This window comes from Echinops telfairi, unplaced genomic scaffold (assembly GCF_000313985.2).
Source record: "Echinops telfairi isolate 266 unplaced genomic scaffold, ASM31398v2 ScPeMD7_31;HRSCAF=116, whole genome shotgun sequence".
In the NCBI taxonomy this organism is placed as follows: Eukaryota; Metazoa; Chordata; class Mammalia; order Afrosoricida; family Tenrecidae; genus Echinops; species Echinops telfairi.
The window spans coordinates 25748560-25761172 of NW_022103928.1; the positions used below are offsets into that span (position 1 = coordinate 25748560).

A 12613-nucleotide genomic window follows, 5' to 3' on the forward strand; every position below is an offset into this window, starting at 1 on the left:
TGGGCACCTTGCCACTCCATTCCCTTGCTGTTCCACTGTACTCCCCCAGTGCTTTGCCTTGGTGTGGTGGGATCCGACTGGGCGCAATTCCCACACTGTGTCTCTGGTGCTGTTCCCCGCAGGGCCATGGGTCAGTGAGGCGTCATGTCTCATAGTGGGGCTGGCCATGTGGTCCTCTCTGTGGAGGGTAAGCATTCTTAACTTCACTGTGCTGTTGGTCTCCTTAGTGTGCCAAAATCTCCATGCCCCTTCTTGATGTTTTTAAATATATAAGATAAGATGCATAGACTTTCAAAGGAAATTGTATTGAAATACCCATATCAAAATATGAAAAGTAGATACATTTGTGACATAGTAATATGTTTTATCAAAACATTAAATAATGGTCTAGTGGCAAGTCTAATGGTTATTCTCATTTTGAAGTTGTCATAAGCATATATGATATCTCAATATAGCTGTGACAATGATGTGATTTGGAAATATCTGTTATTTCTGCTGGTGACAGAGTTAAGAATGCTGCTGATAATACTGTAGCTTGTCATCTACATTATTACGGAAGGATAGACTACATTTGAAATAAAAGTTATTGAAAATAAGTTTGACTTTTTTCCCTGATTGAAGGTTACAGACCACTGATTGTACCCATAGACTTTCTTCTGGGACTCTGGAGGCCATGGTTGGCACCAAGGTTAATAAATGCACTTGGCTGCTCCAACCAGAGGTGACTGGGAAGAAAGGCCTGGTGATCTACTTTTGAGAAGTTTTCAGTGAAAATCTTTTTGAGTGCATGTCTACTCTGACACACACATGGGGTTGCCACGAGTCAGGAGGCAATTCAATAGCACAGGCTTTACTGATTGTCAGTCTGTGGACTTGAGAGTTAAGAGACTCCCTGAGACTTGAAAAGCACCCTTAGCAGTGCTATCTACGTCCAAAATGTGTGAGAAGGGGGCAAAGAGAGGAAGTGGCACACAGGTTAAGTTTCCTTTTAAAGGACTGGACCTGAGTCACGCAGATCCCATTAGCCAACACTTACTCACATGGCCACATGTACTGTAAGGTAGGCTGGGAAATGTAGTCTGCAGTCCCCTGCTAATAAAAAAACCAGAGAAGTTCCATCAGTAAAAGAATAAAGGGGAAAGTCAATGTTAGGCTAAATAGCAGCCTCTACTACATCGTGGCATGCAACAAAAACTATTTTCTCAAAAATGGACTGTTGACTCTGACATTTCTTGCACTTTGAGGTTGAAGGCAGGTATTGATAAGAAGCGTCTCCCTGGTATTTGCAGCGGGCAGGCCTCACTGCGGTACCGGTGTCTGAGAGACCGTATCTAAAGAGCATAGTGCCTTTGCAGCTCATATTCCTCCGCTCTCTCCTCTATCTCTGGCACCATTACATTATGTACAGAGAGCCAGCATTGTAATAAATGTCCGAAGTGTTAGTATTTGTTTCTTGCTTAAAAGCAAGCTTTGTAGTAGACCATGACCAACACTGTGCACCTGGTAAGAAATGAAGCTCCTGTGACCACAGGTGCCCAGTATTCTGTAAGCAGACTTCAAAGCATCCAGGAAATTCCCTTATCTTTAAATCCCATTGTTGTCCACAGTTTTTGTGAAGGCCCCTTGCAGTGCAGGAGAGTGTAAGCAGGAGGATGCAGGAAGGCTTTTCCAAGCAAGCAAAGCCCCTGCGCAAACACCCTTTAAAGTTTAAAATAACAATCCTTTGGGTTGGGCAGGCCTTTAACTTTCCAGAGAGCTTTAAATGCAGTAACTCTTTCTTGTTTTATTAAAGCGCTCAGGTCATGGCTTTGCCGCTTTTTTTTCTTTCCCCTTCTCAAGTTAGTTAAATAAATAACCGGTTATGACGCAGCACCACATGACCAGCAGCTTGGAGCTTATAAGCGCAGGGTTTGAAAGATCTCCTCAGTGGGGAACTGGCTGGCATGGAATGCGGTTCCAGGTCCAGATAGCACTTAAAGGGCCAGGCAACCCTCCTCTTTCCCACACTTGTCCAAATCCCCGCGGGATGTTTGCCTGTGCCAGCTTGCTTGGTCAGTGCCCTTTCTTTGGAAGTGCCAAGCTGTGTGCTCCTGCCTGGCAGACCCCGGCACAGACATTTAACATGGGCGTCTGCTGACAAACCCTTTGTATTTCATGTGCGTTTGGAATGGCCTTCTAAGTGGCATTTTAAAGTTTGTGAGATTAAGGGTGATTTTTATGTAGTCTGAGGGTCATGGGTTTTTGCCATCCCCCCCTCCCCCCAAACGTGTCTCTAATTTTAAAATGTGATTCACTAGGAAACTCTGAATCTGCTCATTGCATCGCTTTGGAGCCAACGTTCCAGGAACCTCCTATCTATTTCTGTAAAAGGAGAGCCCATGGCAAGGGTGGTGCTGGGGGCCAGCGCTCGCATTGGCCCTGACTCCGTTGTGCCAGAGCCATTTCAGATTTTGCCCCATAAAGCCGATGCCAGCGCCCGACACTCGTGAGGCTTGTAATTCCTGCTGCCCATTCTGATAGGGATCTTAGGAGAATGATATAAATAAGCTAGGGTTTGCCAGCGGCTATTTTTATAAGCAAAGCTTTCAAAATTGATTTCTTTGACCCCAGAATGACTCCCTCTCCTGGCCTCCCCTGTTCCCCTCTCCCACCCAGGAGCGTCTCTCTACTCTTCCAGCCTGTCTGCCAGCTATCCTCTCCCCTCCCCAAGCCAGCTGGTAGCTGCAGAAATGAGAAGGAAGGTACGTGCCTGACACAGAGATGCCTGAAACCATATCTCCTTACCCCCTTTCAGGATCATCTTTCGTTCATCCGGCCCAAGAGTGGCACCCACCGTCCAGCGGGCCAACAGTCTCTGGGGCCAGCTGCCTCACCTGAAATAGATACCCACCAGCTTTCAGGCAGAATATTTCCCAACATTCATCCTTGAGCGTATAGTTTACAGTATTGCCGCCTGTTTCTCTTTGTACATTTGCCCCTGCCCCAAGTTAAAAAAAAAAATTTAGTAATTCTACTAAATTTTTTTTTTAGACTAATGAGCCTTTGAGGTTCTCTCCTGTTTCTGGAGCCCCTGGACTTGCAAACGGTTAACGAATGAAATGTTATTCTAAGGAAAAGGTTGGCGTTCCACCCAGAGGCACCTCAGAAGAAAGGTCTGGCCATCTACTACCCCCCCCCAAAAAAAAAACCCCAAAAAACAGCCATTGATGGATCTTAGTGCTACACCAACACCCATGAGGTGGACATGAGTTGGAACAGACTCAACAGCAGCTGGTTTTATTTCTCCTGCTCTACACACAAGGAGCTCTGGTGGTATAGTGGGTTACTACTTGGGCTATTAACTACCAGGTCAGCAGTTCGAAACTACCTGTCTGCTCCAAGGGAGAAAGATGAGGTTTTCTCACCCTGTTAAGATTTACAGCCTCCGAAACCCACCGGGGCAGTTTGCATTGGGTTTGATTCAATGGCAATGAGTTTGGTTTGCCCTAAGCCCACCGACTACTTCCTAGGAGAAAAGAGCAGCTTCACACTGCCTCCTTCACCCAAGTGGCACTGGCCTTGGGTTGCCAGGCCAGGCCTCCTGAGAAGATGCCTCCCCACCTGCAGCTCCCAGAGCTGCCCCTTCCTTCCTAGGGTGAAGGGAGGGGAGTGCCCTGCCTGTAGGCACCACGTTAGCATGCTGTCAGTCAGGAGCCGGCCTGGGAGGCAGTCTTGTCTTTGTGTCCCTCTCCCAGGTTTTCCTGCTGAAAGCAGCACATTCTCAAGAACAACAGCCGAATCTGCTCTCTCGTTCATCACATGTTTTTAGCTCTGTTGTTCTTGGCAGTGAGACTGCTAGGCTTGCGAAGAGAATTGATAGCTTAAAGTGTAGTTGTTTAAATTGGTTGGAGCTATGTCATGTGGAGTCTTTACTCCCCTGGGTGATTTGGCTGTGTCTATGGTCTCACCCATCAGCGTGACCCAGAGTGTTTCCTGGCCCCTGAGGGTGCCCCGCGGTCATGAGTGCTGGGACCCTTTCCCCTTCCCTGGCCCAAGTGCAGGAAGTAAAAGAGACTGGTTCCAATCTCTGAGTTCCACCCCGGGGTCAAGGGCCCCTGGTGTTGTGGTCTGGCCAAGGGATCACAAAGCAAGTCATCCGTGATACTTGCCCATGTTCTGAGCTCTGCTACTCTCCCTGCCTGCGATAAGCCTCCATCTCAGAGTCCCTGCGAAGATCAAATGAGATAACGTAGTCATGTTCTAGGGAACAGAACAGCAAGGACTAGCATAGCGGTGAGTCCTTTATGTACCGACAGCCGCTCATTCAAAGGTTGAAAGTTACAAAAAGGCAGGGCGCTCTACTTCTGAGAAACCGGCCACTGGAAACCTGATGGGGCGCAGTTCTACTGGGACGTACACAGGTCACCATGAGTTGGGGCTGCTCAGAGGCAGCGGACCCCGTCCTGTGTGCCATGTGCCAGGTATTGTGTTTACTGCCTGACACCTGCTGTCTCACTTAACCCTCACAACTCCTCTGTCTTGAAATATTCTCACTCGCTGGCATCGAGTTGATGCCAACTACTAGCCACCTAATAGGACTTTCCCCGTGAGTTTCTGAGACTGTAACTTTCTACGGGAGTAGAAAGCTCATCTTTTCCCTAGGAGCAACTGGTGGTTTCCAACTGCTGACCTTCTGGTTCCACCAGCGTTGCTCCTTTAAGGAAAGCGAGGCTCAAAAAGATGCTATGCCTGGTGCAGGACCACACACGTAGGGGCAGTGACGCAGTCCAGATTTGAGGGCAGCTAATGCGATTGTAAGGGCCACACTCTCACCCATTAAGCAAAACATTTCCTTCCCGTTTCATGATTAGTAACAGAGCAAAAGTAACTTTGAAGGTGGACATTTGTCATTCTTTTCCTGGGCTACCTCCTTCACCTTCCATTTTCAGATCAGCGAGCAGTTTCGATGCTCAGGGTTTATGTCCCCTCCCCGTTCCTGCTGGGAGAGGGGCATGGGCTATGCTGGCTGTGTCCACGCGCGTGTCCCACGGTCGCTCCCACACGCGTGAATGTGATGCGCCGACTGCACCCCAGCTGACTGGGGCTGTCAGGCCTCCACTTGCTGTCCACATGCCTGCAGCTCAGAAAGGGCGGGGCCTCTGCATTTTGGGGGGGGGGGCTGCATGAGGAAAGCATTTAGAAGGGCGCCGAGTCTGCGCCTCCCAGGGTGCCGCTGTCACGGCACAGAGCTGTGACACGGGAAACAGGAGAGGAATGGCATGGCTCCTGGGTAGCCCCCTGGTCCTCTTGTGCCTCACGGTGCCGTGTGTAGTGGGAGCACAGAACGACAGTCATCGACAAGGAGCATTCAGAGAAGGGAGAGGTTAATGTGGACTTGGGGAGCGGTGTCAGGAAAGAGACACATTGGACGTGAGCATTGGCATATGTGGGTGGAACGAAGAGACGAGAAGAAAATATTCCAACGAGAAGCAGCCAAGCGTATCTGGTCAGAACGGCTTCCTTCCTGAGAGAATCTGATATATTGTGAACTTCAGTTTTAATTCAAGCAAAGGCTCATGATAAAACTTGCCACTTTTCGGAATGTCCCTGTCTGAACTGAGAAATAGCATTGGCGATTATATTCAATAAGCCTAACAGTACACGAGGATTTAAAAAAAGCCTTACTCCAAAATAATGCAAACTTGAATAAACACAATTGTCAAAATGTAAAGCTATTTTTAAAAACATTTTATTGGGGCTCATACAACTCATCATAATCCATCCATACATCCATTGTGTCAAGCACATTTGTACCTTTGTTGCCATCATCATTCTCAAAACATTTGGTAAAGGTATTTTTATACCTCCACCCACCCCCCATGTAGGTCTATACACTTCTAAATGCAGTATTTCCATCTCTCTAACCCTTAAACACAGATAGATAGGGAGAGAGAGAGAGAGAAAGAGAGAGATCTGTACTCACTGATTGATACTGCATCAACCCTGCAGTTTGGGCATCCTTGGGGACTTAAATTGCGTTTCTTTTAAATGTTCTTTGAGTTTGAGCAACAGAAAAAAGTCTGAAGGGGCAAAATCAGGGCTGGAAGGTGGTGGGATAAAGTTTCAAAGGAGAGTCTCCTAGGACAGCCTTTGCCACTCTCAAAGAATGAACAGGTGCATTGTTACGATAAGGGCATTGTTTTATTTTTTTAATTCAACTTTTCTGGCCTTTTTCTCACCAATGCAGTTGTCCATTTTCTTAAGACTTCATAATAAGCCCCACCATCATCTTGCATCATGCAAGAAAATTTATCAAGATGACTTCTGTGGAACCCACCAAAAGTCGCCGTAACTTTCTGAGCTGACCTTCCTGCCTTGAATTGAACAGCAGACCCTGGTGGAAGCCACTGCTATGATTGTACATTTTTTAAGGCACCCTAAGGAGACTAAGAGAAGTGTACTACTGAGAGGACTTGGCTGCAGCCACCCACTGATCACAGAGGCATGTTTAAGCACGTTATTGTTTGTTCACCATTTTAATTGGCATATACTTCACATATTGTACAATTCAGTTGTTCAACTATATCAAGAAGAGTTGTGCAATCATATGAGAACATTTTCTTCTAATACTCATTGTTAGCTCACCATTTCCATCTATCTTTCCCTGTCATGCCCTTAGGTAATTATTAATCCAGTTACTGACTATAGATTTACCTATCCTGGATTTCATATTCAGAAAATCATACAAAACATAAACAGGAAGCAAAAATACAAACACAATGACTGGATAAAATATAGGAAAGCCTCAAAAAGAAAGCAGAAAAGTGAAACAACTTTAAAAGGGGTCAAAAGGGAGATTAAATGACATTGTAATCTGCCATCAACTGTACAATGTCTGATAATGAGGCTGCCCATATCCTGGACTATGTTCAAAGGGGATTCACTGGAGGTTTCCTCCATGCGTGGACCCTGCAAATGGATGTTGAGCTTCCACTCACATCCATAGCCTTCTGCAGACCGAATGTTCACAGTTGAAGCTCTGATCCCATTCCCTCCAGATTTGGGTTTTATTAATTATAATCCTTGTGCTTCTTCCATGTGGACTTAGCTGATGCCTTACTTAAATAGCTTCTTGTCTTAAGACCCCAGATGCTGTTGTTCCTGAAAGGTGGACACCATTCCATTTCCAGTTTCTTCACCACACTTTGCTAGAGCACACATATCTTCGGTGATCACTTCTTGAGGGCAAGAATCAAGTAGGGCCATGCCATAAGAACTCATTGTTCAATTTTTATATGTCTGGCCAAATTTAGAGATATCATGATCATTTTATGATCAAGAACATTATCAATCATCCCTCTGGTACAGAAGGTAATTCTGATAGTATCATGAATTTATTCAGTGGTATCGAATTTTAAATACTGTTGAGAAAAGGAAATTATACAAGTATAGGCTGGCATCAGACTGTAATACATGAATTATTGACTTATACCGATTAAACTCTTAAGTGATCAGAAACGATTTACATAAATAGTGGGAGTTGGTGATAGGGCAGAATTTTCAATAACACTCATTTACAAAAGCTAACAGCGTTTTGTTTGGAATAAACCTGTGCATGCATGAGCTGGAACTATCGTAGTGATACTTCTTGACTTACTCTCCTGGTTACAAAACATTCCCACGGCACTGAGAACCTAAAGTAAGTGAGATTGGGGTTAGGGTTACATGGATGTGAATATGTGTTAAAATGCAAAGAGCTATTCACAAAACAAAAACAAAGGCTTCCGGTTTCACCATGTAGACATTTAAAAAATGATATCTTCTTGAAAATGTGTAAGATGGGTCCTTTCCCCTGCGAGAGCTTACAGTTTAATGCAAGCCAGGGCAGTGCACTGTCTTGCATGGCTAAATATGGCCTATGCCACAGAAAGACAAAAAGAATGTGTGGAGGCCTGAAGCCAAGACAGAACAGTACTGGCTACGGGAAGTCCTCAGCGTTTTCCCGGCGGAGTGCGTGTGCAACACGATCTTACAGTGTGGAGCGTGGAATGGCCAGAATGCAGGCATGGGAACAGGGAGGCCTGTGTAAGGAACAGCTCATGTTCCTTTCTCTTTGCCACTTAGGACACAGCTTCTGACACTGATGTTTGGAGAACACTAACTGTGGGCCAACCACAGTTAGTCTGTGTTAGTGTTAGGTCCAGGGGACTCCCAAGATGAGAGGACCCCCCCCCTCGCCCCGTTGTGTGAGACAGCCACTCACAGACTGCAGGAAGCCTGCGCTCCACGGGAGGTGCACACCGTTAGCTGATCAATCTGCTGAGTGAAAGGTCGCAGGGCCATATCCTCCCAGGGGGCCTGGGAAGAAAGGCCTGGCAAACCACTTCTGAAAAAAAACAGCCACTGTTTAGGGGTGGGGATTTTTGTTAGGGGATTGGCTTTAGTTACCCACAGAAAACCAGGGGGAGAGTGAGCTGACACAGCCAGGCCTGGGGAACATCAGCAATGGCTTTCCAGAAGCAGCAGCATGTCTAAGGTGTGGCTCGAGGGCCACCAAAAACGAAAGAGGAAGAAACGTTCGGAGGCAAAGCAACTGCATGTGTGAAAGCCCAGAGATGAGAGAGATGATCTGAACTGAAAGGAGCTCATTGCAGGTGGGGGTGGGGTGAGCAGTGGGCCTGGACCCCAGGGACTTGGACCTTAGCCTTTGTGCTGAGGCCCATGGGGACAGCCAGAGCTTTAAGCAGGGTAGTGTGACTGGATTCATGAGACAGAGAAATGGCCTGGTGTGGAGACTGGGGTGAAGATGGGCAGTGTGGCTCAAGGGGATCAGTAGGAAGACTGTTTAGAGCAGCAGCTCTCAACCTGTCGGTCACAACCCCTTTGGGGGTCGAACGACCCTTTCATAGGGGTCACCTAAGACCATCAGAAAACACATATTTCCGATGGTCTTAGGAACCCAGACACCACTCCTCTATCCATCTCCTGGCGGGTCCACCCACATGCAGATACAGCCCACAGACAAATACCCGGCATGAAGACTGTTACCCATGCTACACCAATGCTTCAAGACAATATTTCATTTATTTGTCATTAGAAATAAATATTTCACAACATACAATGACATATTTGCTTTTGTGATGAATCACTATGCTTTAATGATGTTCAATTCGTAACAATGAAAATATATCCTGCCTATCAGATATTTACATGACGATTCATAACAGTAGCAAAATTACAGTGATGAAGTAGCAACAAAAATAATTTTATGGTTGGGGTCCCACCACCTGAATGAAAGGGTCGCGGCATGAGGAAGGTTGAGCACTGCTGGTTTAGACCTTGTCGGAAAGGACAGTGGCTGTCAAAAACAGGCTGAGTGGATGAATTTCACATCCCCTAGGGATTGGTTGGCTATGAGGGTGACGAAGGAACTAAAGGGCTTCCCCGGATGCTAGGTCGAAGTGCCTGGTGGGGGCGGGCTGTTGACTAAGAGGCAACTCAGGACGCAGAGGGACTGAGAGGGAGGATAGGCACTAGGAGGTCCATTAGAACCCAAACCTAGGAGGGCAGTGAGTTGAGTCGGTGTTGAAAATGCCTGGTACAGTGTTGTTGCCATTGCTGTCTGTTCCTGCTCGTCTCGGACATCAGACTTGGGCCAGAACCTGAGAGGGATGGACATCTGGGAATGGTTAGGGTCTGGAATAGACGTCTGACAGCCTTGGCATTCCCCACATGGCCCGTGTCCAGACTGACACACCGGGCGTGCTGGAGCCCAGAGGGGAAGCTGCATTTGAGCTCAGAAGCCAATGTAGTTCATTTCAAAGGAGAGGCTCTGATAGAATTGTAACAATATTTCTGAAAGTATTGAATGTAAACGGTAAGTTAGGCAACAGGAACAGCCTCCCGCCTCGCTTGACCTTGATTCTTTCCCGCCTCACTTGACCTTGATTCTCATTTGTTAATGAGGAAAGCTACCTGTCCATCTCCAAGTTTCCTTGTACTCTGATAGCCCAATGAAGTTTTAACCAAGGTTTTAAAAAACCATCCAGAGTAACACACAGAACACAGCACCATCACCGCCCATGTTTGCACTCAAAGGGATTACTTTGAAGTTCCAACATGTCTGCTTTTTCAGAATGCGAAGCCCCTGCTCAGTGAACCTGCACGTGGAAGATGGCATCCCCTGGGGCTCTGACGTCATCTTTTAAACAGCGAAGCAAACATAAAGCTCCGTGTTTTAGCAAGAGTGGCGCAAACTATTAACGGGCTTTAAAAAGTGTGGGGATGGTGTCATCCGACCTCGGTAACCGTGAAAGGGGAAGGGAACTCTCCGGGATCAGCCAGTCTCCACCCTCCAACCTTCCGCACCGAGCAGACACCAACTGCCTGCCCACCACGCTGCGCCGCCGTGACCACACGCAGCTCACAGTCCGCACAGCTCCGGGTTTTATTAACAGAGGTTGACGGAGATTTCTTATGCACCTGTTTCTACAGACACGCATCGAATGGACACATGAGCAAACTCACACGTTTTCTTTTAAAAACAACATGATTATGCGCCATTAACTTATTAAATAGGTGGTTATATGTATAAAATTTATAATATTTCGTATTATATAATATTCGAGAGATTGGGTCTGTCAATATGACCATCACCGTCCACTGCGTTGCTTGTCTGTACACGTGATGCTTATATTCTAAGAACTTATTGACTGTGTTTATATTTATGACTGAAGTATTACTTTCATGAATGAAACTGACTTAGTGGGATAAATACACAATTTACGTTTGCGTCAAATTGATGCATATCCGTATGGATAAGTATACCACACAGAGTTTTAGCTCCTCCAATTAAGTGCCTAGAGGCTCCCCACCCCACAAGTGCTCAGCTCTACTTGCTTCATGAGCTTGAAGAATTCATCACTCTCATGCGCTCTGGTTCCTGGTTTGGCTGCTGCCACTGTTCTTCCAATTCCACCTGTCCTTTTCTCTCAATCTCTGGATGGAGGAGGTTCAATGTGCAGGCATCTTACAGTCCAAAGGACATGTTCTCTCCTTGCTGTTCATTCTTGATGGTATTAAGGTCCCTCTTCGTACTTCTGAGAATAGAGCTGCCCCTGTGGGTGTCTATGGCCGTAAATCTTTATGGGAGCAAACACCTCATCTTTCTCCCACAGGTCACCTGTTGGGTTTCAGTTGCTGATCTTGTGGTTAACAGCCCAAATCCTAGCCCTGTTTACCACCGAGTTCCTTGGCCCCAGGGCAGGAGACATAAAACCAGGGCACCCCAAAGAGCAAAGGGATGGAGGTAATTATTTTAGACCCTGGGTGTCCTTGATGGAACCTTTCTGGATACGGAATCTTACTAGGATTTTGCCCTGGGATCGACTTGAGAAGCAATTGCAGCCCACTCTCTTTCTCAGTGCAGAGGGATCAAGTGAGCACAAGCTCGAACTAACCCTCAAAGCATGACTTGCTGCGATCACCAAGGCCTGTGAGTGGGAGGGACTTTTATGCTACCTTACGCATTTTTTGTTTGTTTGTTTACAGCCCAGATCACCCTCATTTTTCCGTTGGCTCACCACTGACACACGTCTGGCTTTTAAGAGGGAACTGGCTTTGGGTCTTGTTGTCAATAAGAGGAGGAGGGAGCCTGTCAGAATCCAAGTGGCATCCAGCTACATGAAGCTCTTGCTCGTTTCATTTTCACAAGAATCTTGTGAGACAAGGAACTTTAAACTCAGAGAGATGGCACACATTTACCAGAGTCACACAGCTAAACAGTGACAGAGTTGGGATTTGAACCCCGTTCAGTCAAAGGCCAAACCCATGCTCCTCACCTCTACAGCTACTCTGCTGTGCTTGGGAGACCCTCGTTCACATTCCTTCTCCCGCAATACTCAAGTCGAGCCCTAGGATGCCTGAAATGCCGCTGTCTTCAGTTTGCTTACTCGTCCAGTAAACACATGAGGATGATACTCCTCGCTGCTTCAGAGGGACATTCTGAGGATTAAGAGAGAGGTAATCCATATATAGCTTTTGACTTGCTGTATAGCTTGGCAGTAAGTATGTGCTCCACAGTAGCTATTAATGGTTGTTAACAGTGTCTGCTCTGCCTGATGGGTCCCTAAATGAGTTGGGGCGAGTGAATTAGCTTCTTGGGGGACAGAACTGGAATATCTTTTCTTAAAGGTCATTTTAGTGGGGCCTTTTACAGCTTTTATCACCATCCATCAAGCACATTTGTTCCATACATATGTTGCCATCATCATTTTCTTTCTATGTGAGCCCTTGGTATCAGTTCATTGTCTGCCCCCACCCCCACCCCCATGGAATACCTTTTTAGTGCTACCATAACAAAGTACCGCCAACTAGGTGGCTCAGACCGTAGGAACTTCTAGCCCCCACAGTTCTGGCGGCCAGTGTCTGAGTTAGGGTGTAGGTAGGGCAAAGGACAGCCCTATCAGCTTGGGGATCCCCTACTCCATCATGGTCCCATGGTAACAGAACATTTTTAAAGACCCTGGTGGTGTAGTGATGACAAGTTGGGCTGCCATCTACAAGGTCAGCAGTTCGGAACCACCAGCTGTTCTGTGGGAGAAGGGTGGGCCTTTCCACCCCTGTTAAAGTCTCG

General features: G+C 46.7%; 1 protein-coding gene across 1 annotated transcript in view; it reads left to right on the top strand.

The window, feature by feature from the left end:
• The window catches only part of ATG7 (autophagy related 7), a 220186-nt gene extending 208393 nt beyond the window's left edge, over positions 1 to 11793 (top strand). Inside the window, exon 19 of the mRNA XM_030885613.2 lies at positions 11530 to 11793. Within this exon, the coding sequence (XP_030741473.2) occupies positions 11530 to 11766 (237 nt within the window). The 3' untranslated portion in view covers positions 11767 to 11793. The remainder of the gene's footprint in view (positions 1 to 11529) is intronic.
• The last annotated feature ends 820 nt before the right edge of the window (positions 11794 to 12613 follow it).